The sequence below is a fragment of the Chanos chanos genome, chromosome 10 (genome assembly GCF_902362185.1).
Source record: "Chanos chanos chromosome 10, fChaCha1.1, whole genome shotgun sequence".
Taxonomy (NCBI): Eukaryota; Metazoa; Chordata; class Actinopteri; order Gonorynchiformes; family Chanidae; genus Chanos; species Chanos chanos.
In genome coordinates, this window is record NC_044504.1 from 25122161 (window position 1) to 25147119 (window position 24959).

General features: G+C 42.5%; 3 protein-coding genes across 3 annotated transcripts; 2 read left to right on the forward strand and 1 right to left on the reverse strand.

The window, feature by feature from the left end:
• Positions 1 to 2346: 2346 nt before the first annotated feature.
• rpgra (retinitis pigmentosa GTPase regulator a) lies at positions 2347 to 14980 on the reverse strand. The gene is made up of 15 exons (XM_030787524.1): positions 14950 to 14980; positions 14204 to 14329; positions 13941 to 14033; positions 13598 to 13660; positions 12358 to 12516; positions 11954 to 12103; positions 10836 to 10991; positions 10590 to 10745; positions 10375 to 10499; positions 9803 to 10048; positions 9028 to 9223; positions 7576 to 7649; positions 3483 to 3729; positions 2644 to 2999; positions 2347 to 2529 (listed from the first exon to the last, which is right to left on the reverse strand). Exons 1-15 carry the CDS (start codon positions 14978 to 14980, stop codon positions 2347 to 2349), a joined length of 2361 nt encoding a protein of 786 aa, XP_030643384.1.
• Positions 14981 to 15641: 661 nt separating this feature from the next.
• Positions 15642 to 20355, forward strand: otc (ornithine transcarbamylase). The gene is made up of 10 exons (XM_030786452.1): positions 15642 to 15746; positions 15973 to 16114; positions 16275 to 16356; positions 16576 to 16663; positions 17024 to 17177; positions 17388 to 17510; positions 17644 to 17697; positions 17839 to 17988; positions 18296 to 18433; positions 19555 to 20355. The coding sequence occupies exons 1-10, from the start codon at positions 15676 to 15678 to the stop codon at positions 19609 to 19611; spliced, it is 1059 nt and encodes a 352-aa protein (XP_030642312.1). The 5' UTR covers positions 15642 to 15675; the 3' UTR covers positions 19612 to 20355.
• Positions 20356 to 23923: 3568 nt separating this feature from the next.
• On the forward strand, positions 23924 to 24385 carry mid1ip1a (MID1 interacting protein 1a). Its single transcript, XM_030786467.1, has one exon. It carries the CDS (start codon positions 23924 to 23926, stop codon positions 24383 to 24385), a length of 462 nt encoding a protein of 153 aa, XP_030642327.1.
• The last annotated feature ends 574 nt before the right edge of the window (positions 24386 to 24959 follow it).

Sequence of the window (24959 nt, forward strand, 5' to 3'; positions counted from 1 at the left end):
AGTGAGGACCAAGTGGGATGATGTTATTAAAAGAAAAAGAGAAAATGACTCTGTTATGGCAAGGGTTCGATTATTGATCTTCAGCACAATGGCAATTAATGGGAAGTCCACATCAGTGTGTAAAGACGTGTGTGTGTGTGTGTGTGTGTGTGTGTCTGTGTGGAGGGGTGGTGCAGGGAGAGGGGGGTATGTGTTTGTGTGTGTAACTCCAATGGGTAGTTGCTCCTGGGGGTGTCTTCCATAGAATTTGAGAGGTGACATTATAAGTTATAGTGTAAATTATCCTGTGAGTCACTCTCTCTCTCTCTCTCACTCACACACACACACACACACACACACATACACACATAGAGTGCTTGATAAACAGTTTACTGGGTGGGAAATTCTTACGCCGTAGTGAGACTCTTCCTGCTCACTTTGCACTCACAAAGACACACACACACACACACACACACAAACACACAAAGGCTTAAATCACTGGTAATTCTCACCCATAAACACCCCCTAAAAGCTCCACTGCCATTATATCTATTCCAGCTGTTAATGGGTGAACACTCAATAGTTCAGTTCTATAGCTGACCTGTGTGTACACACACAGCAATGTAGAATTTTGCTTTGAGTTCTTTGTAGTCTTTATGCAGTCTTTACTGTTTTTGCTTTGAGCTCTTTGCAGTCTTTGTGCAGTCTTATGCAGCCGTTTTTGATGATTTTTTTTACTCTTTTGCTGAATGCAGCCATGTAATATCACAGCAAAGAAGAAATGGTTATTGGTATGCATGCAGATCACTATATTAATACAAAATCTGTTATGACATCCTTATCACATACCTTCCACTGGTGAGGATGCAGTGTGGTAAAGCTGTTAATAACTGCCATTTAGTCATATTTTCATGGACCACAATTCACTTGGCTTTAACGATCACATCAAACTTCTTACTATATTTTCATGACAGCAATATCAGATTGTCTGCTTTTGTGACGAGTCTTCCCATGATGCTTCAATCTTATTTGACACACTTGTATTCTTAATGCATGTAATTAAGGGCTAGAAGTACAAAGTTCAGCATTTTCATCAGCCGGACAGTGACCAGCGAATATTGCATGTGCTAGTCATAAACGCAGATGTGCCAGTCACAGAGGTGCATTTTTTACATCGGATCTCCTCATACTCATACTCACATGCCACTCATTCACTCACACACACACACACACACACACACACACACAAATTACAGCACTGCATTAGACAGCTAATCATACAAAAACACATACAGACACAGATGCACATACACACACTCACACACACACGCACACACGCACACACACACACACACACACACACACACACACACACACACACACACTAATCACAGGGTTGCAGGGATCAGACTTGTTAACTATCCTCTCCCCATAAAAATACACATACCTCAGACATATACCACTTCAACACTCTCAATTATGTGTCTCTCAACACCAGGTGACTCTCTAATTTACAGCTTTTAAACAGAGGAAGCACACACACAGTCACATTAAAATAACACACAATTCTTTATTTTGTTTTCTCTGTACTCTCTGTTTTCTATCATGTCTCATAAGTCCAGACACAGTTGCCTGAGTGGCTGGTGAACACAAGAAGTGTCTGTGATGTGTGTGTGCGTCAGTGATGTGTGTGTGTGTGTGTAAGTATGTGTGGGTGTGTGAGTACAGTATTACTGATGTGTTTATCGGAGGTCCAAGTGCTGAGAACACTGAAGATGGCTTATCTTCACTTTCCTGTATGTCTGTCAGCCTACCTGCTTTTCTCTGCCTTTATCAATCTCTAATCAGATTTCAAGCCAAAAATGCAGTTTGGCCCAAACAAATGTAGCCTGTATGTTCTGTTAAGTGATTTATTTAGGTGAATTTGGCTGTATGGCTGTCAAAGGGAATAGGTCAACTGATGCAGTCTTAGTCTTCAGAGCCTTACTATCCTTAGGTCTGAAAACTGTTTGCAAACAGGGAGGGTGGCTACATGCATAAGCAGAGTGGCTATGACTGTTTGAGGTGGGTTTGGATGGCTTTCTCAGGATCATTCATTAAGTGATACATTTGTTTTGTTTTGTTTTTCATTATGATATTCTCATTTTTCAGACCTTTTGTTTGATTTCTCTTTCTTTTGGTTAATTTGTCAAAATTATCCCCTCCTCTCTCTGATTGCCTGTTTGTATCAGTTTCTCTCTCTCTATCTCTCCTTCTCTCTTTCTTCAAGCCTGCCCATTTCTGTCTATCTGTCTCTGTCTGTATCTATGTTTATCGCTTTTTCTTTTTATTTCCCTGCCATTATTTATGTCTGTCTGTCTGTCTGTCTCACTTTGTGACCAAAGGCACTGCTTTTGATTCAGCTTTTGTCTTTGCCCTGCCTGTTTTTTGTCCTGCTCTTTCTTCCTCTTCCTCTTCCTCATCTTCATCCTCCTCCTCCTCTTCGTCCTCTTCCTCCTCCTCCTCTTCTTCTTCTTCTTCTTCTTCTTCTTCTTCTTCATCCTCTTCCTCCTCCTCCTCCTCTGCTTCTGCTACTTTGTCCTTTTTGTGTCCTTTTCCAACAGTTTGTTGTTTACTTTTTCCTTTTTCCTTTTCCTTTAAGTTATCTTCTCTTTCCTCTGCCACCTGCTTTTTACGCCCTTTCTTATTTTCTTCTTCCTCATCATTCTCCTCATCCTCTTCCTCTTCATCCTCCTGCTCTTCTTCCTCTTCATCCTCCTGCTCTTCTTCCTCTTCATCTTCCTCCTCCTCTTCCAATTTATCTTCCTCCTCCTCATCTTTTTTAACATCATTTTTATTTCCCTTTCCCCCCCTCACAGACACATTTTCCTTCTTCTTTTCTGCCCCCTCCCACTCCTCCTCTTCTTCTTCTTCTTCTTCTTCTTCTTCTTCTTCTTCTTCACTGTAATATTCCCCTTCTTCTTCCTCCTGATTCGTTTTCTCTTTTTGATTCTCCCCCTCTTCTTGTTCTTCCTCTTTCTCTGTACTCTGCCACTTACTCTGTTCATCATCCACTACTTGTTCCTCTCTCTCATCTTTTTTATTCATGTCTCCAGGTTCATCTCCTTCTCCATTCTCTCCCCCCTTGTCATTTTTCTCACTCAGATGTTCCTCGTCCTCGTCCTCGTCCTCGTCCTCGTCCTCGTCCTCGTCACTCTCCAACGTTCCTCCTTCATTTGCTCCCTGTTCTCTCTCATCTTTTTCATCAAATGTTCCCTCTCTGTTACCTTCTCTGACCTCTACAGTTCCCTCCATTTTATCCCTCTCCTCCTCTCGCTCCTCATCACTTTTTTCATCTGCTTTCTCCATCACATTTCTGTCCTCTTTTTCTTTGTCGGCATCCTTGTCTTCCCCACTCTCTTTCTTCTCTCTTTTTTCTCCACCTGTTTCGTTTTCCTGTTCGTCATATTTTCCATTGTCTTTTTCCTCCTCCACTTCTCCACCATCATCTGTCTCTTCCTCACTCTCTTCCTGTTCTTCCTCCTCTTCCTCATCTGTCTCTCCCTCTTCAATATCCTCTTCTTCGTTCCTCTCCTCCATGTCCTGGGCTTTGTCCGTCACATCTTTCTCTCCACCCATCTCAACTCCACTTTTTTTCTTATATTCAGCTATCCCTTCCTCACTTTCTTCTGCCTGCTCTTCTCCTTCACCCTCTCCTTCCTGTCCCTCTTCCTCCCCATCTCCGCTCTCCCCTTCCTCCTTCTCCTCTTCCTCACTCTCACCATCTCCACTCTCCTCTTCCTCTTTCTCCTCTCCCCCGCTCTCTCCATCTCCACTCTCCTCTTCCTCTGCCTCGCTCTCTCCCTCTCCACTCTCCCCTTCCTCCTCCTCTCCCTCACTCTCATGATTCCCACTCTCCCCTTCCTCTTTCTCCTCTCCCTCGCTCTCTCCATCTCCACTCTCCCCTATCTCCTCCTCCTCTCCCCCGCTTTCTCCACTGCCGCTCTCCACTTTCTCCTTCTCCTCTCCCTCGCTCTCTCCATCTCCACTTTCTCCTTCCTCTTTCTCCTCTCCCCAACTCTCTCCACCTCCACTCTCCCCTTCCTCCTTCTCCTCTCCCTCACTCTCTCCATCTCCACTTTCTACTCCCTTTTTCTCCTCTCCTCCACTCCCTCCATCTCCACTTTCTACTTCCTCTTTCTCCTCTCCATCACTCTCTCCATCGCCACTTTCTCCTTCCTCCTTCTCCTCTCCCTCACTCTCTCCATCTCCACTTTCTACTCCCTCTTTCTCCTCTCCTCCACTCTCTCCATCTCCACTTTCTCCTTCCTCCTTCTCCTCTCCCTCACTCTCTCCATCTCCACTTTCTACTTCCTCCTCCTCCTCTCCCTCACTCTCTCCATCGCCACTTTCTCCTTCCTCCCTCTCCTCTCCTCTACTCTCTCCATCTCCACTTTCTCCTTCCTCCCTCTCCTCTCCTCCACTCTCTCCATCTCCACTTTCTCCTTCCTCCCTCTCCTCTCCTCCACTCTCTCCATCTCCACTTTCTCCTTCCTCCTTCTCCTGTCCCTCACTCTCTCCATCTCCACTTTCTACTTCCTCTTTCTCCTCTCCATCACTCTCTCCATCGCCACTTTCTCCTTCCTCCTTCTCCTCTCCCTCACTCTCTCCATCTCCACTTTCGACTTCCTCTTTCTCCTGTCCCTCACTCTCTCCATCTCCACTCTCTCCTTCCTCCCTCTCCTCTCCTCCACTCTCTCCATCTCCACTTTCGACTTCCTCCTTCTCCTCTCCTCCACTCTCTCCATCTCCACTTTCTACTTCCTCCCTCTCCTCTCCCTCACTCTCTCCATCTCCACTTTCTCCTTCCTCCTTCTCTCCCTCACTCTCTCCATCTCCACTTTCTACTTCCTCTTTCTCCTCTCCCTCACTCTCTCTGTCTCCACTCTCTCCTTCCTCCATTTCCTCTGCCTCTCTCTCTCCATCTTCACTTGCCTCTGTCTCCCTCTCCTCTCCCTCACTCTCTTCATTTTCACCCTCCCCTTCATGTCTCTTTTCTCCCTCACTCTCTCCATCTCCACTCTCCCCTTCCTCCTTCTCCTCTCTCTCGTTCTCTCCATCTCCACTTTCTCCTTCCTCTTTTGCCTCACTCTCTCCATATTCACCATCCCCTGTCTCCTTTTCCTCTGTGTCATTCTCTCCATCTTCACCCTCCCCTTCCTCCTCTTCTCCCTCATTCTCTCCATTTCCACTCTCCCCTTCCTCTTTTTCCTCATCTCCCTCATTCTCTCCATCTCTGCTCTCTTCTCCACCACTCATTTCTTCCTCCCCCTCTCCTTTTTCACTCTCCTCTACATCATTTTGCATCTTTCCATCTCCCTCAATCTTTTCTTCTCTTTCAGTATCTCCCTCACTCTCTCTCTTATTCTCCATCCCCACTGCTCCCTCAATTTCTCCATTCTCCTCTGTTAGACTCTGCTCTTCCTCTCTTTTCCTTTCACTCCTTTGTACCTTTTTGCGTTTGTCTGCAGTTCTATCTCTCACTCCTTTACTGTCATCTCTTACTTCCTGACTGCACCTCTCTGACTTATAATCCTCTTGAGCTCTCCCTCTTTCTGCCTCTCTCTTTCTGTGGTCTTTTAATTTCTGTCTGCTATGCTCCACTTCTAATTTCCAATCTGTGTTTGGAGTCCCAGTTACAATTAGTGGCTCATTGAGTTCTGAAGCATTCACTGAACTATTAATGCCCAGTCTTTCAGTCTTTGAGGACAAATTGTTTGTTGTAGGTGGAATCTCTTTAAGCATAGTAGCAGAATGAATAGCTTTAGCTGCAAAGGGGATAAACTGATTGGTTGCTAGAGATGAACACACATTGGAAGCTGTTTGGCTTTTAGATGTGGCAGATGTTTCACTCGACACTGATTGACTTGGAGGTATGTTAGAGGCTTGGCTCTTTGCAGGAGATGACACATTACTGGATATTGATTGTCTCTCAGCAGGGCTTGATGTTTGACTGAGCAGTGATTTCTTGTTTGTTGGGGCTGATATTTTACTTCTCCTTGACGGGGTGTTTTCAGAGGTTGCCCGTAAACTGGGTGCTGACTGGTTACTAGTTTGAACCGTCAAAGCACTGGGTAGTGTGAGCCCATCCTGAAAGTTTCTTCTACTCTTGAACTCTGTGCGGTCTCTACCTGTCTCTCTGAGTTCGTCCTCTATCTGTGAAGACTCGCTGTCAATCTCCGACACTCTGCCTTTTATTTGTCCAGACGTTATTTTGGACTTTCCAACCTCTTTTTCCACTTGGTATGTGTGTGCAGCGCCTGTGGATAGAGTCCGTGTTGAAGAGGTTGTTTTTTCCGTCTCTGGTGTTTTTTGTTTGTTTGTCTTTCCCGCCTCTCTTTCATCTGCTTCCATATCTCTCTCCTTCTCTCTTCCTTTTGTTTCATCTGATATCCTCTTTGTCTCATTCACCTTTCCTCTGACTCTCACAGGGCCGCCTGTCACTTCCGTGGAGTTGCCATCATTTTCTATGAGAATTTTGCCCTCACGCGGAGACTCACCATGCTCTCTAGCTGGAGAGGACTTGTCTTCTATCATTTCCAGAGTGGTGACTGACATGGATTTAGTCTCTTTTTGAACTCTGACATTATGAGCAGATTTGATCTCTTGACCTCTGACTGGACTAGATCGGACCTCCTTTTTTATTTTTGACCGTGAAGCTGACATTCCCTCTTGATTTTCTACTTTACTGGATCTGGTTCCTTGACCCCTGGTTTTAGAGGATTGGACTTCTTGAATTTGGACAGGTTTGCTGTCTCTTGTTGACCTCTTCCTAGCCATTATGTCTTCAGAGTTCATTTTTACTGCTTGATCTGCTCCTGAAGGATCATTTACCTGTGTTGGCCGACCATCAAACCTCTTAGTTTGACCTTTGACTCGCCTAACTGAAGTTTTTAGTTGCATATGAGCAGACATTTTGCTCTTTGAGTAGGATGTAGCAGGTGTTTCTTCAGTTACCAGGGTAGCAATCTCTGTGCCACTGTGTGTCTGAGGCAGCTGCCATGATTGGCTATGGGTGGGCAGGGCCTCTGCTTGTGATTGGTGGGTACTGGTGCCCAGGAGAAGTTCAGTGGGCAGTGGCTGATGAAGGCCATGTCTTGCATTTCTCCCTTTTCTCTCTTCCTTTGTTTGTCTCTGTAAAGTCAGAGAGAGAGAATGAATCTATTATCATGCCTAAACATTAAATGTGTTCTATAAAGTTATGCCTTGAAGGAAGAGTTAATCAATGAAAAGTTCCAAGGTCAAAGTTTACCAATCACAAGGTCAAAATTTACAGGGACAGAATTTCTTATCATTCTCTTGAAATAAGATTGTCTCAAGGCTAATATCTGAAGGCGGAGCTTTAATGGGGGTTCACCAAATTTCTCTTTTCACCATTATGTTTCTTTCTTAAAACAAGACCCTGTAGTTTGGAGTCTGATGTGTTCCATTAGCAATTATACTGAAAGTCAGGATTCTGGCAAGATTCTAATAATTACAGTTTGAAACCACGGGATATAATGCCAAGCATTTTGTTCAAATGTCTAGCTATGGCACTGGATTAAAGTGATGACTCACCGTGACTGACAGGCTACTGCCATGGTAAGCCTTTGTTTCCTGGCTTTCCTTCTTATTCTTAGTAGCCACTTCACCTGCAGTAGAGGGAAACATAAAGCAAATCAGATGGTACATTTTGAGAGGGAAGACGAATCAGTGGAGACATTCAGGAATACATGAGTACCTAGTGACTAATTAAGATTTGAGGGCACCCTTTGCCTTTAGAGCAGCTTCGTTCATTCTTCAATTACTGTTATACAAAGTTCATAACTGTGCCTTATGGGATTCTGGAGCATTCTTCAAGAAGGACAGCCTTCCCTACTTTGGGAAAGGTTCAGTGATGTTTACCATCATCCTGGTGTTCATGAAATTGTTTTTTAGCCCGCTAAGCATCGTTGGCAAGAATATTTGTCCTGGAATAGTGGAGCATGGGTTACGCCATGGGTTGTGCCAAGTAGGCTAAACCATTTTTCATTACTCAGCTATAATTCTGCCAAAACAATTTCATAATCAAACCTTGCAGCAAGACAGCTGTGTAGACTATAACAGATCCAGCACCATCTTTATTAGTCTGGCTTGCTCAAAATGAAAACCTATCTAGATAAAAGAGGAACACTAAAAGGTGACTCATTAAACTACATTACTTCTTTCCACAGCTCACGAGCCACGGATTTCTGTTCATTCCAACAAGTCATACATTGCTAGACGCTAGTCTTTGATACAAAATGTCACCAAATCCAGTCCTACCGGATTTATTGCCACCATCATCGTACTGTTGCTTGCCAAAAATGTACCACACGGTCAAATTCCAAGGCTTTGACCACAAATGTGAACTTTATGAAGCTTTTTTTAGACTGGGTCAGAGAGGTGTAGGTGAAGCTTCGTGGTGATGTTTAAGTCTGTAGTTTTGTATTTTTGTCTGTTTGAGGTGGTGAGCCTTGATTTCTGGGTCCTGTTTCTCTCTCCCAATGCAGCATGTGCTTGTCTGGTGTAGGCCTCTATGACTTTTGACACCATTCTCCATGAAACAATAAATGATTTTGCAATTTTGCTATTACTGAGATACCCTCTTCTCTCGTGGCAGAAACATGTTTGTTATTAATCTCAAACATAATATGAAATACTTATGTAACTTAAGACAGGATTGTGTTATATCAGATTGGATAGGAAAATTAAGTCAATTTAAAATTACCAGGAACATTTTTTTGTTTTTTAAAAAGGGCATAAAAATGTTATTGCATATCACTGAAACTAGTCAATATGTATAATTCAGTTACATCTCAAAGTGGTACATTTTGAAACCAAGGCTCCAACAGAATTTGTTATATGTCATGTACCAACTTTCACAACAGAGACTTAGGAAATTGAGATAGTCATTTCAGGGTTTGGAGATGATTTCCCAGACATTTATCTCAGGCCAAACTATGCCCCACTTGGTAGAAAGACTGAAAATTCTCATTAAAATCATTATACCTGTTTCTGTTTCAGCAGGGCTTGGTTTACAGAGACTGATGGTGTGGTTGGTTGGGGTGAGGATAGGATCAGCAGGGGGTGTTTTAGGGGGCTTCACGGTGGCTGTGATGCTACTGGTGATGGGCCGTGAGGTAAAAGTGTCCCCAGCTGGAGGGAGAGGGAGGAGCTTAATGCCAAAGTGATCACGTGAGCCTTCCTGAAAAAAACACAGAAACAAACACACACACACACACACACACACACACATACATACATACATGCATGCAGACACACGCATTGCACAAACACTATGCGAACACGTGTCTTCCTCACAGATGCAGGAAAACTGAACTTAACCTTCACAATGAACCATCAATAGGTTCAGAGTTTAAGTTCTAACAATCAAGCTGTCAATTTATCTTTTATCAGAGCTACTCAAAAGCCTTAAAGGCTTCGGTCTGAAAAATATTCCACTCTGCCTTTACCTAGCAGTCAGGTGTGACACTGTCACCAATCAGTTGCACTCATTGCTCAATTAATTGCCGCTGTTTAAAAAAGCAGGACCAAATTCATATTTAGGGGCCAGAACTGAATACCTATGTCCTACGGCTTTGCATCATAGCACATTCAAGTCTTGTGAAATTTCTCATGTTTACCAATTCCTGACTCAAAAGGCACTTTTAACAGTTATCAAAATCACAGGTCTAAGTGGGTCACTCATCAGTGTCTGAACTGTGGTGTGGTCTGATATATTCATCATATTTTTGCAAATGCTGTGAATAAATTGGAAGCTCACTCTCTCTCGCCTCCTGGAGCGTGGAGACTGGCTCCTGTAGTGAGAGCTGGGATGAGCAGTGGGCATGGAGTCAGGACGTGAAACCGGAATGGGGGACAGGCAGCGGTCGTGTTCAGATGGTTGCCCAAGTAAGAGGGAGGCAAAACTTTTCTCCAGTCGAACGTGTGAGATACTGCTGTCCTCTGCACACACCTCTTCCCTCCTCAGACCAGCAAACACCATCATGTGATTGCTTCCACACGACACCTACCACACACACACACACACACACACACACACACACACAGTTAATTCACTTCAGACACATATTAAAGTAATCACCTAGATACTTTTCTTGATTCCCTCCATTTGCCATTTGCAAAATAAAAACCCTGAATTCATCTCACACACAGACATTTTATTCAGCTCTCACAGACTTTAATTCAACTAATACTCACATAAGCACTTTAATATGAAAAGAAAACAGCCACACAAATACATCACCCATCACACACAGAGCTCTTATATTCACACACACACATCCCCAGGCTGTGTGTGCATAGAGAGGTGGAGAGGTAACTCAGGTGACTTACAGACTGTACGTTGTAGTTGTAAAGGCGTGGGCACACTGTGGGACTGAACTGATTGGTGAAATTCTCATCGCCGAGGCCCAACTTCCCATGGCGACCATCTCCGCATGTATACAGCAGACCATTCTCTACAATAAACAACATCTGAGTGGTTGAGTGTTTGTACAGTGCATACATGTGTCTCTGATTGAGTTTGTGTGCATGTGTATATTGATCACCTGTAATAATTGCACTATGGGTCTCTCCACAGGTTACATGTCGTATTTTGTGTTTACTGAAGATTCGGACCGCAGTTGGCAAATGAGCCTGAAACACAAATGTGCCCAAACCCAGCTGGCCGAACTCCCCCCTGCCAAACGAATACACGGTAGTGTCTGTGAGAGGGGAGAACAGAGAGTACATCATTATTTATACGTGTGTGTGCGTGTGTGTGTGTTGTGTGTGTCTGTCTTTACATTATGTACCTGTGAGTGCTAAGGTATGCCCACCACCGCATGCCACCTGTAGCACAGGTTTGGGAATGCTGACACACTGTGGTATTCTGTGATTGGCTAGTTGCTCTGCTGAGAGTCCCAGTCTCCCATTAGCACATGCCCCAAAGGTAAACACATTCCCTGTATCTAAAACACACACACACATTCATATACAGTCAAATACAGTCCTACAATATAAAACAAAAAATATACATATTCTTAACAAACCTCCCTGATGGCCTAATGGTTAATCTGTGTCTTTACTACATGCAGTTAACACTTGTTTTCATTGTAGAATTTTACTGCATGGATTTCTGCTTAGTGTAATTTCAATTCAATTCCAGTTCTACATCCTCCAGGCTTATGTCAATCCCAACTCCAATTCAAATTCCAATAAGTGAACAGGAATTACCCATCACTTTTCAATTCAACTCAAAACTGACCCAAATCCTGGAACACATTCAATATTTTCGGTAGATTTAGGCTGTGTTCAAATGTACACACCTAACATGCTTATTATTTGTAAATCCACTACATTTCCCCCAAACAGTAAAAATACCCATAATCGCATATTTAGAAGGTGAGTAAAAATGCACAGCTCTACTGTGATAAAGTTGTGATGTAGAGATTTGGCTTCAAAGGCCTGATTTGAATGAGGGTTATTATAAAGGGTGTAGTTTTGGTTTCAGGGTAAACTTGCTTTACAAGGATGTGGTTCAAATGCATCTTTTCAGAGGGTGTGCTTTGGCTTGACAAAATCTTAAAGTTTGAGTGGGGTGTGGTCTGAGGTCTAAGTGGATGTGGTCTGACTGAGGTATGGTCTCTGTCGGGTACGGCATTTTTAAGTGGGCATGGTTTGAGATGGGGTCTTAGGGGTGTGGTCTGATAAGACATGGTCTCGGTGGGTGTGGTTTAAGAATGCACGGTCTCAGCAGGTGTGGTTTAAGAATACATGGTCTTGGCAGGTGTGGTTTAAGAATGCATGGTCTTGGTGGGTGTGGTTTAAGACTGCATGGTCTTGGTGGGTGTGGTCAGAGAAGGTATGGTCTGTGTTTTGAATGGCTTAAGTTGTTTAAGTGGGTATGTTTTGATGGGAGTTGATACTGTACCAGTTAGGAGAGCTGAGTGACTGGATCCACAGGATATTGCAGTGACAGTCTGGTCCATTTTCAGTTCTTGTGGAAACGAAACATGGTTCTCTTCCCCTAAACCGAGCTGACCAACAGAGTTATCTCCCCAGACAAACAGTCTACCATCATCTAAAACGTGCACACACACACACACACACACACACGCAAAATTACATATTTAAATATAACACATTTACATATCCACACAAATGCCATCATCTAACACACACAAACACACAGTCACTGTAAGAAACAAACACACACACACAAACTTTCAACTTGGTGAACTCAAAGGTGGCACCTTCTGCAGGACAAGTGTACCTTTATACAGATGATTTCTTGTAACATGTTAACTTGCTAACATGTTAACATGTAACTTGTACCTGTTAAGGCAGCTGAGGTGTTACAACCAGCAGAGAGCATTCTGATTGATGCATTGTCACAGAGTGGACGGAGCCGTTGAAAGGAAGCGTTGTTGTCACAGTGACCCAGACCAAGTTGTCCATAGCTGTTTCCTCCGGCTGCAAGAACCTCTCCGAGTGCTGAGGACACACCCAAAAACTGCCTCATTTTCTCTCTCTCTTCCATTAACCATCTATCTCACTCAGTCTCTCTCCCTTTCCATTCCTCTCTTACTCACTTTCTCTCTGTCTCTGATGTTTATATTTCAAAAAGAGAAGGATGTTTCTCCCAGCTCACAGTAAATAGCTGGTATAAAGCTGCAACTGGTATACTGGTGCACAGGTTTACTGACGTACTAATATATTTGTGTAGCTGCTTTGTGTGTTTGTGTGTCTCTCACTAAAATTCAAATTCAGATGTAAAGAGACATCACAAGCATGAAATAATAGTTTCATTGCTAAAGCAAACCTTTATAAATAAAATAAGCATCTACAGGAACTAAACAGAACATACAAAATAATAAATCCCAGAGGCTATAGAGCAGAGGAAGAAAAAGGGCACGTTGGGATTTGTTGATTTATCAGGTTTGATTATGTACCAAGTGCTACCTATTTCTTCACTGAACATGATGAAATGACATCGCTCATTAGAAAATCACAAAAGAAAATATTTCACATCAGCAAGTTGGCAGTGGGGATTCATCTGCTTAATGTCGATCTTGAAGTTGTGTTCACTGATATGGTAGTTTGTTGTCTTTTTTCACACTCACGAGGTACTCTGCAACCATTTGTTCTGTTTGAACCTTTATACCAATCAAAATTAGAACTGGATTAAACTTGAGCAAATTGATAATGTAAACTGGTCCACGTTCTTTGTGAATTTTGATTAGTGTACACACAATGTCTCTGTCTCTTTCTCTGTGTCCACCCCTCTCACTCTTTCTCCTTATCGACTTTCTCTTATGCTCTCTTTCCCTCTCTCCGTTTCTCTCAGGAGACTTTGTGTCTGCAGCACGAGTACTGACCTGCCTGTCTCAGGGAGAATGTCAGAAGATTTGTCAGTTCTGTGAGTTTAAATAGCAGATGTAGTCATTTGTAGGTGGTGTACAGTCTGTGTGGCTGTAGGATTGAGTCTATGTGTGTGCGTGTGTGCGTGCGTATGTGTGTGTGTAAGTGAGTCAGTGAGCGTGTGTTTGGGGGGTGGGGGGTGGAGGGGACTCACAGGTGCTGACAAGTGTGTGGTTAGTCCCACATGCAGTGTGTGTCAGAGTTTCTGATTTCAAGGCTGAAATCACAGAGCCAACAATTCATCATTTCATCAATTCATCATCAGTAAAATCTCACAATGTGCATATGGGTCTATATGTGTATTACTTGATCTTGTGTGTGTGTGTGTTTATGTATATTTGTGTTTAGGTGTACGAGTATGCATCTGTATGTAAATATATCTATAGCTACCTATCTACATATATATATATATGTGTGTGTGTGTGTGTGTGTGTGTGTGTGTGTGTGTGTGTGTGTGTGTGTGTGTGTGTGCGCATAAGAAGCTGTTTCAGCCATACCTTTCACACAGACAGGTTTGCTGATGTTTTTGTGATGCCTCAGACCGAGCTGGCCACTGCTGTTATCCCCAAACACAAACAGATGACCACGATCTACACACACACATAAACACATACATATATACATATATACACACATATATATACATATACACACATACAATAGAAGGATGGAGAGAGAGAGAGAGAGACAGAGAGGGAGGGAGGGGAAAAGGGGGAGGAGAGAGCACATGGTGGTGCATAAATTTGATTATATCTGTAACCTGTTATGAACGCAGTGTGTGTGTGACCACAGGACAGCTGAACGATTCTGTCATTTTTCAGCCAGAATCTTGCGGGACCCTCCTCCACAGTCACACTCTTTCCAAAGCAGAACACTGCACCTGAGTCTGCAGAAGATACACACACACGCACACATACATACATGCACAGACACATAGAATTAGCTTGGCTCTCAGCCCATGACTGACAGGACTGACTCAACTCCACGCACATCTCTCTCTCTCTCCCCCGCTCTCTGACACACACTCAGACTTATACATCCATACACACCTGGGTGAATAAAGTAAAAGCAGAAGTACTCCTGCTAAAAAAAATTGTAAATGAGCGACTATTTTACTCTCACTTAAGAGCTCTTACTTCAGGAGGGATTTTTTAACTTTATTTAGAGTACTTCTTTTTTCTTTTCTTTTTTTAAGGAGGAGCATTTCTATTTTTGCTTTATGCACCCCTGCCCATACACACATATGTGCGCGTACGTCTTGGCAGTACCGTGAGAGAAACAAATCCTCATATAGCCACCGGCTGCTCAAAATAGTTTTCCTAGGTAATGAAAGGAGAGATTTAACGGCAGCGTTACGAGGGCAATCTCTCTCTGTAACACTTTTATCTGTCACACGAAAGTCAAACATGTTTTTTCTCATCTCTCATTACGACTTAAAGAGCATGATTTTGTAGTCTACACTCCACTGGAGTTCTCTGTCTCCACTCACTCACTCATTCTTCTTACCCGGTATATCATTCTTTGTCTCCCCATTCATCACCTCGCAGTACTCCTCCACGCACTACCGGCATTGTGCTGGTGTTTAAGCAGAAATTATGCTCAGAAATACATACTTTTAAGAAGGCTGAACAGGACGACACCTCACGTCACTTGTAAAATTCTGTGAACCCCATGGTGACAGCAGGTGAATCAACAAGACACTTCTAAAACAAAATCAACATTAGAGCCGATGTTGCTCTTCTGACATGTGTTCATCCGTTTGGAAAATATATTGTTCATCCGTTTGGAAAATATATTGCATGTAGATGCACAGTATACCTCAAGAGTATTTATGATTAATCGGTTTTAGAGCACACCCACGCACTCTCGTGGCGTTCAGTACGATCTTTACACTCAGTATGTAATTTAGATGTTATCGAATGCAGCATAACCCGTTATGATCGCGTCTCCAGTCATGATGGTCAAGTAAATGAAGGATTACGTGTAGGACTGTGCATCCAGATTTATAGACCAAGTATTAATTTACTTTACTCTGGTATCACGATTTTGCTTCAGGCAGAATCAGGGGTGGAGTTTGAAAGCGGCTTAAATGTCAGGCAAGCCTGAGCTGTCAGACATGTTACCGCCCATTTAGCTGGGATGATGACATCACACATCGGGATGAAGTCAGGTCAGTCCACGCGGAGTTGAGAGTTGTATGGTTTCCGTTGTACAGCAAATTTAACAAGTCCAATGTTAACTGTTAGCAAAGTCTTACGCTGCTCCCTAGCAGCTTTCCGATACAACCAGGAGAGGAATTTAAGGTAAGGGTAAATCTCTCTGGACTTGCATGTCTCATTTGCTGCACAGAAGCAAAATTGTGTATGAGATTCCCAAATTTGAGGGATCCACGTCAAGTCTCACGTTAAATCCACACCTAACTCACTAACGTAATTCAAAGGCTTATTTGTAGAATTGATTTTTTTCCAAATTGCATTAAGCATTTGTTTAAACAGAAAAGCGTAACATTCATGTTTTTCTCCTGACTAGTAACGCTGGTAAAGCGGCTCTGAGACCTGTTACTTTGAAAGGTCGAAGCTTTTTAACGTTGAGGGATTTCAACCCAGATGAGATCAAACACATTATGTGTGTCTCCGCAGATCTCAAACAGCGAATCAAACATGAGGGACAGGTATCACATCACATCACACGTATAACGGAAAACACATAACGGGACAAACACATGTCCCCATATTCCATTCCACTGAAAAACTCCGAACTCTGAGACCCAGAGCAGAGTGAATGTGAAGGGTTGATCGGTGCTTGTGCTGATCTCTGCTTTGTATTCTCAGTATCTCCCACTCCTCCAAGGGAAATCCATTGGCATGATATTTGAGAAGAGGAGCACGAGGACCCGCCTGTCCACAGAGACAGGTGCTCTCCCTCTCCCTCTTTCTCTCTCTCTCTCTCCCTCTCCCTCTCCCTCTCCCTCTCCCCTCTTTTTCTGTGTGTGTGTGTGTGTGTGTGAGAGAGAGAGAGAGAGAGAGAGATTTGCAGTTGTTTTAGGATGAGTGAACAGAATGAATGCATGTGGACTGATTCACAAAAGATTAGCAACATCTGCAACATTGACTCCCTTCCCCCTTTCTGTAGGTTTCTCTCTTTTGGGGGGTCATCCGTGTTTCCTCACCCCTCAGGATATTCACCTGGGAGTGAATGAGAGCACAAGAGACACAGCCAGGTCTGAAACACACACATACACACACATACCCGTGGTTTGCTGTGTGCATGTATATTGAGTGTCTAAATTAGCTGATACCATGTAAGGTGCAGTATGATTTTCTCTAGTATTGATGATATTTATAGATCTGTGTGATAGCTTGCACTGTGGACTAGTTGACTGTGGGTGTTATTAGAGATAAAGAGGGGTTTGTGTGGTACAAGGTATTGTCTGGATTAGTTGATCTTTTGTGTATGAATGTGTGTTTGCATGTGAGGTTGTGTTGTTAAAGTTAGTTGATAATGTGTTCCTGTGCATGTTCATTACAGAAGGTTGTTTGGAATAGTTGATATTGTATGTGCGTGTGTGTGTGTGTTACAGGGTGCTGTCTGGATTGGTTGATATAGTGTTGGCACGTGTATACCATCACTCCACTCTGGAGCAACTGGATCAAGAAGCATCTGTTCCCATCATCAATGGTCTTTCAGAACTTTACCATCCTATACAGATACTGGCAGACCTGCTCACTCTACAGGTATACACACACACACACACACACACCGAGTCATTAGCATTCCTGACTCCCAGCATCACAAAACATTACAAAAACACCCTCTTCAGACCTGTTCTGGCTTATTGCTAAAATCATTGCCATGAGTGGTGGATTGAACATTCAGCAGCATCAATATAAACCTGTTCTGACTTTGTGTGTGTGTGTGTGTGTGTGGTGCTGTTGTCATTGTAGGAACACTATGGCTCTTTGAATGGCCTCACTGTGACTTGGATTGGTGATGGGAACAACGTGCTCCACTCCCTCATGATGTCATTGGCCAAATTAGGCATCAATCTAAGAGTTGCAACACCCAAGGTCCACCACTTATTGGAACCATTGATTAAAATAAACTAAACCAAAGTAGCAAAACAGTACACTAAATAAGCTTATTATGTTGTTATATATTTGTTTTTTATGTTAGTTAACCTTTGACCTTTGTCTAACGTAGGGATATGAGCCAGTTGCTGATGTGGTAAAGGAAGCAGAGCGTCTGGCCAAACAGGTACAGAAACCCAGAGTTTTTATTTCAGTCACATGGGCAATAGAACATTAGAGTAGAGTGTTTTGTCCGTGTGTGTGTGCAACCTTTAAAAATAATGTGAGCAAATCTAGTGTGTGTGTGTGTGTATGTTTGCACATCTAGTTTGGTACAGAGCTGCAGTTCTCCTCTGATCCTGTGGAGGCAGCGCGAGGCAGTAATGTTCTTGTGACTGACACCTGGGTGAGCATGGGCCAAGAGGAGGAGAAGAAGAAGAGGTTACAGGATTTCCATGGTTATCAAATCACCATGCAGGTACAGATCTCCACGGTTACCAAACCACCACAAGTTCTAGATCGATGATCAGATCATCATGATTACCAGATTCCCATGGATATCAGACCACCAGATATTTCACGCAGTACCTGTGTGCATCAGCTCACTGTTGTTACAGGGTCACTTTTACAAGAAGTACAGATAAAAAGTGATGATTAGATCCTGAGGTATTTTCTGACTTCTGTTGTTGTCTTGGTTAATGCAATAATTCACAAACACACACTCATTTTCAGTGAACTGATTTGTCTTTATTCTACCCTGGTTCTGATCTGTGAATGGCTCTCAGACAGGGAGTGTGGCGGCTCCAGACTGGACGTTCCTGCACTGTCTGCCACGCAAACCGGAGGAAGTAGATGATGAGGTTTTTTACTCGCCACGCTCACTTGTGTTTACAGAGGCAGAAAACCGCAAGTGGACAATAATGGTAAACTGTGTGTGTGCATATTCATGTGCGTGTGCGTGCGTGCCTGTGTGTGTGCGTGTACCGTCTGAGTATGTGTTTTTTGTTTGTGATGTACTGAATGAAGTGTATGCCTCCATGTGTATGTGTGCACCCAGTGGCCAGTTTATTAGATACAGCTGTCTAGTATGATGTTGGACCCCTCATTGCTTACGTGATGGGGTGTTGGTTCATGCATGTTATGATATCATGCAGACTGGACAGTGTTGCATTCATGCTGTGAACAGTCCATTACATTTCATCCCATATACTCTTTATTAGGTTGAGGTCTGGGGACTGCACAGATCACTCAAATAAAGTGAACTACCCGTCATGTTCCTGGAATTATTCTGAGACAGCACACGCTTTGTGACATGGTGAATTATCCTGCTTGAAGTGTCCATGTGATGAAGTCTAAACTGTAACTGTGACGGGAGCCATCTGATCTGTGACAGTTGTGGTATCAAGGCTGTTACTACAGTGTTCAGATAAACTGTGGTGTTCAAAAATTGCTCAGCTGGGTGTGACAGGAAAACATTCTGTCCAACATTACACCACTACCTCCACCCTGTACCACTGCTGCTGTGCAAGATGACACGGTGGACTCACGCTTCCACCAAATCCTGACTCTGCCATTAGCGTAAAACAGCAGGAACCAGGATTTGTCAAACCTCCACGCAGCTTTCCAGTCTTGGCAGTTATCTGCTCACTGGTGCCACATCCTCTCTGTAAACTCAGGGCACTGGTGCATGTGTAAAGCCCAGAGGGGTGATCATTTCAGACACTGGATTCTTTAAGATCCCCATACGCTTTATATGGAGACCCACGGTCATGAGACTGTCTGTAGGAGTGATCCATCTTCATGGTGGTATACCTAACAAACTGGCCATTGAATATATGTGTGTGAGTTAACTGACTGATTTTATGTGCGTGTGTGTTTTGTTTATAGTTGTGTATGTATGATTGACCAACAGTGTATTTTAATCTACAGAGTTTGGGATTTGTGAGTAATTGGCAAATTAAGACACATGATCTATCGGGTTTGATGAGGTATGTGAGAGTGTGTGTATGTAATTGACAGATTGTGTATGTGTATTAATCTACAGGGTTTGATGGTGTGTCTGTTGACTGACTACAGTTCTCAGATCAGATTGAATTTCTAAAGCAGCAGAACAGAACCTGGGTTCCCTCACAAGACTTTAAGGCCCTCTCTGGAATACGTGTCAGAACTCCAACAAGCTTCATTCCTCAGAAGAACCTGTAGACTTCTACAAACACTTGTTATAGAACTTCTTCAAAACTCCTAAAAATCCATGACTGGTGATGCCATCACAGTGCCAGAGGGCTGACGTTAAAGGACTGGTTTAGATCAATAAAATTTAGATGTTTTGATGGGCATGTTTATTCCACACTTCCCATACACCAGCCTCAGTTCATACACATCTGTGTTTAGACCTGTACTCCAGTTCAGGCTTAGAATTAAAGATCTTTTGTCATGTTTCTACCACAAGGGGAATTATTATGCCTAACTTGAAGATTTAAAATTTTTAATGTTTGCTAATGTGCTTAGAATATTAATATATGTAGACTGTTAAGACTGTTATAGATTGTTATAAAACCCCAAGAAACAGAGGAACTATTGTAAAACTTTAGAGGACATCATAGGGCTTTATAGTTAACCTGGCTTCTCCCAGTGCAGTTCTCCTGAGGTGAGATCACAGAGACAATCCCGGCATGAGACAGGCAAGTGCCTTAGTTTTGTTTTTTTGGGGTTTTTTTTCAAATACTCTTGGTTTACATTCACATTCACATTACTGTGTTCTGTGAAAAGTTCTTTTGCATACACCTGCAGGACCACGTGTTTAATTCTAAATTGTTTTTCAGTGTATTCTGACACTAACAAGAAAACAAAAATAAAATGTTGGATTGCTTTAAGGAGTCTCAGTTTGATTGTGTTATGATATAGTAACATTGTCAGTAAAGATCATGACTGTACTAAGACTTACGTTTTTTTTATTTTTTCCCTCACTCCTCCTACGTGGTGAAATGATCAGGAATCACTCCACATCACACTCTTTACCTCTTTCCTAGCTCTCATCCTTCTGTTACAAAGCAAGTTTGGTGAAACAGTAATGACTGTCTGCTGTGTCTATTACCAAGTTAACCTTCAGTCACAGACAGCTGAATGCCTGTCTTACAGCCCAAAACCCCTTTATTTATTATGATGAAACTTCTCACTCAACAAAAAAACAAACAATGTGTGCAATTTCATCTTGGCAATATTTCATGATAGATAAATATGAAAGATATTGACAAATATTAAAGATATTGATAAACATGAATAAATAGAAACAGGGCCGTGGAAAAAAGGAATTTATTTGATTTAAAGTGTACGGAATTTGAGTACAGACAGCTACTGGCGTCTTTTCCCTCATATGACCAAAATTTCTGTTATGCTGTAATTCATCATATTCTCCAGCACAGTAATGAATATGGAGCTTACAATACACTTCTATTTCACCAGCATTAATGACAGGCAAATTCATAAAAACTCACTTGTACCCATTGTCATACCCATTCTTAACCATCAGAGGGCAGTCAGGCATCAGACAGTCTGTCAGAGTTGGTACCAGCTATGTTGGTGCTGTCAGTCAATGAAAGTGTTGATGATTTCAACCAAACAAAAGTTAAGATGGGGGAAACTGCGAGTAAACCGTACTGTGTACCCTGTGTGAATGAGTATTGGTGTGAGACACACCACGGGTGCCTCAAGGAACATGTGTTTATTGGTGTTATATAGTTTTGCCAAAATAGTGTATAACACCATTAATCTATATTTCCAGATAATACAAGTATATAAAAGACTTTATAAAGATTAATTAAGATATTGAAAATGGTAAAAAGAAAAAGAAGTTATGACTGTGAAAAGAGATAGTAAAAAAGGAGAATTACATTACATTTAAAATTACAATTCAATCAAAAAAGCAAACTGACATACCAAACAATATGTATCAACAATAGAAAAGACATAAGATAATAAGTGTTGGAATCAGTTCTTCTTTCTCACCCACATATTCTTAATTTATGTTAGACTGTTAGATATTTAGCCCTCTGAAGAGAAGAGGAAATTGTTGATTTATCACTTCTTATTCAATAAAATACATGTCTCTAAGTAATTCATATTTGGCCAATACAGAAGGAAGTACATTTCATCCTAGCATTCAAATGGAATTACGTTAACAAATAATACGTATTAATTTATTTTAAAGGTGATCTGACTGACTGGTGTATTTGTTGCTGATGTTTGTGTTTGTTATTTTCCGTCAAACCTTAATCTTTAACTGCTTCGGTTATCTGATCACCTTTGGAGAGACAAATTTGCTGTGTAGAGAGAGAGAGAGTGTGTGTGTGTGTGTGTGTGCGCGTGCTTGTATGTGTGTTTGTGTGTGTGTGTATGGGTGTGCGCGTGTGTGTGTGTGTGTGTGTGAGTGTGTGTGAGAGAGAGAGAGGGGGGGGGGGTGTCTGTGAGAGAGAGAGAGAGAGAGAAAGGAGGAGGTGAGAGGTAAAGAAACCAAACTGGTTTTTTTGTTCTTTGTGCCCATTCCAGAACCTTCTTGTTTCTTGTCTTCTTCCTCTCTCTTTCTTATTGTACAAGTTTCCAACCCTTGGTTACTGTTTTGCTCTTTTACCTTCTTAGATAGACTCTTATAAAACAGAAGTTGTCACACTGTCAGTTATTCACAGCACTTGGACTTTGTGAGTGAAAGTGAATATGAGAGAGAGAGAGAGAGAGAGAGAGAGAGAGAGGGGGCACAGGGGGTATGTACTGTTATTGCCAGAGTTTACACAGTAGAGCTTTTACACAGATTCAACCAAACAAATGACCACTGATGTTCTTTACTGGCTTTGGCCCAGAGGCTGAATTTAATGGTTAGTCCTTCCACGTAGTTGTAGATAATGTTGTTTCTCGGACATTATCAGCCTTACACAAAAAGGCAAGTGTCAACCTATGAACTTGTCAAAGACGCTTTTGTGCCAAAATTGTGATGACAGTGAAATTCTGATCGCAAAGTATGAGCTCATTAAATGATCTAAGTTTTAGAACAAAATTCCTCTCGTGTTAGAGAATTGAGGAAATAAGAATAATCCACAATGAGTTGCCAATGTTGGCAATTTTCCAATGATAAAGATTAAGTATGAGGTTAAATAGAATAATAAAGACAAACCAAAAACTTCCAAGCAATAACTACGATATTATGCAATTTGAAACTCTTTTAAAATAAGTGTTTGAGAGCAATAGGCTGCCACACACCCAGCGGGGTTACTCGCGTACAGCGCTCTCCATAGAACTATCCGGAAACAAATAGCTGCAAAAACTTCCTAGACCTGCCTCTGAAATAGGTGGATCCAATGTCATTCGATGATTCGTCTGATTGATACTCAAAGACGGACACCGCCCGTGTAACGTGTTCCCAATGACCTGTTCGCACAGATTATGCATTACGATTGAAAAAAAGAATGTCTGTATTGGTGATGTCACAACCCAGTACTGAAAAATTTATGGTTAAATATGAAATGATAAAGAGCTGATGTTGACTTTGATTGTGAAAAGTTTAGCTCTGACACTGGCTAAAAAAGTAATTTTCTTAACGTTAATAAATGAGCATGAGTGACTTAAAATAATTTCCCTGAACCAGCATGTTACAGTAATCTCAGTGTTACAGCAATCTGTACATGGATGAGGCTACAACAATTCATAAAAGCTTTGAACGTGAAACACGAACATAACGCTTCACACTCCCAACAAAATGCTTTACTGTAACAATAACATGTAGTACCAATAGTACCAAATGCCAATAATAATCATATGAGGTGTGCTGTGCTGTGCTGTGATGTGTTTGGCCAGTGGGTGCATACAGTAACACTGTGGTGGTGCTGCTGTAATTATGCATCATAAAGTTAAGGGTCAGTGGGCTGAGGCAAAAAGAATTTATATTTGTCACCGTGGTCTCAGGGCTGGGTCTCTGTGAAGCTGTTTCATTGTAATGTCTGTTTCAAAACATGTAGTTTGAATTCATTTGAACCAAATTGAATCAATGTTTAATGACTGGGACACGACATGTGAAGTCAGCATTTTTTTAGGAAATGAACCTCTGAGCTAATTCTCTGAATGTTCTGTTGTAGGCCTTCTGGAATCCAGTTCTACCCGCAGACGAAACACACACATTCACACACACGCATCCGGCCAAACTGGTTCAACTGGTCACGCCCTCTCACACTATACCGGCTTCCTATAAATACTGGTAAACGAATGATGATTCAGTAGAAACTAGAAACGACAACAGAGACACGCACAGCTCCGCTCACAGGGAGTGAAGAACTAGTCTCAGATATATCAGCTTGAACTCACAACTCTTATTTATATTTAAATTATTTCTCCTTTCACAACTTCATCAAATCCAACCTCCAGTCAAAATGATGCAGATGTCTGACTCTCACAGCCAGAAGAACTCTCTGTTCACAGCCATGAACCGATTCATCGGCGCAGTCAACAACATGGACCAGACGGTGATGGTTCCCAGCCTGCTGCGTGATGTCCCGCTGGAGCAGGAGAAAGACCTGCACACCCTCAGTCACGAACCCGGGAGCTACCTGCGTGACGCAGAGGCTGACATGTTCAGCTACTACACCCAGCTCAAAGCCATCCGTAACGACATCCAATGGGGCGTGCTGAGGGCAGAGGAACAGCGCAGGAATAAGGAGAAGGAGGTGGAGGTGCCACAGATGGAAGGAGAGGAAGAAGCGGCCGATTTGGAGCAGCTCTTCCGGTTCCACCTGAGAGGGCTACAAGGGGTTCTGTCCAGACTCACCCACCAAGCCAACGAGCTCACCGACCGCTACAAGCAGGAGATTGGCATCGCTGGCTGGGGCCAGTGAAGACACCTACATACTTTCATTCTTCCAAGACCTCTCTCCATTCACGACCATGACTGATTCTGTTCGTTCCGCAGAAAAAGAGTCGGACTTTGCGGGGCTGATGATTTAGCTCTGCTACTATGATGAAAAGAGAGGGGAGAAGAAAGAGAGAGAGACACTGTGAAAACTTTTCCACTCTGTTACTTTTGAGAATGATTGCGATCTTAACCAGTTGTTGCTGTCAGGTTGAATACAGCTGGCATATCTCAAAGTCAGTGTTTTGACACTGATTCCGTTTTATAGTTCTCCGTTTCAAAGGCCACAGTGCCTCAGCTCACTGATGATATTTATACATATTCTTGTGTTATGCATATTTGAGAGCTCTATAATGTTCTGTCCGTCAGTGTTCCTGTGTGGGCAGTGTGTGTAGAGGACAGAAAGTGTCCATTGATGCTGAAGCACTATGTACACACTCTTAACGCAGGTTGTGTGTACACAGCCCACCATGGAACACTTCTACACCTGTGTTTGTCTATGTATGTAATGTGTATGTGCATGTTTGTGAGTGTGTTCATGTGCGTGTGGCATGTTTTAC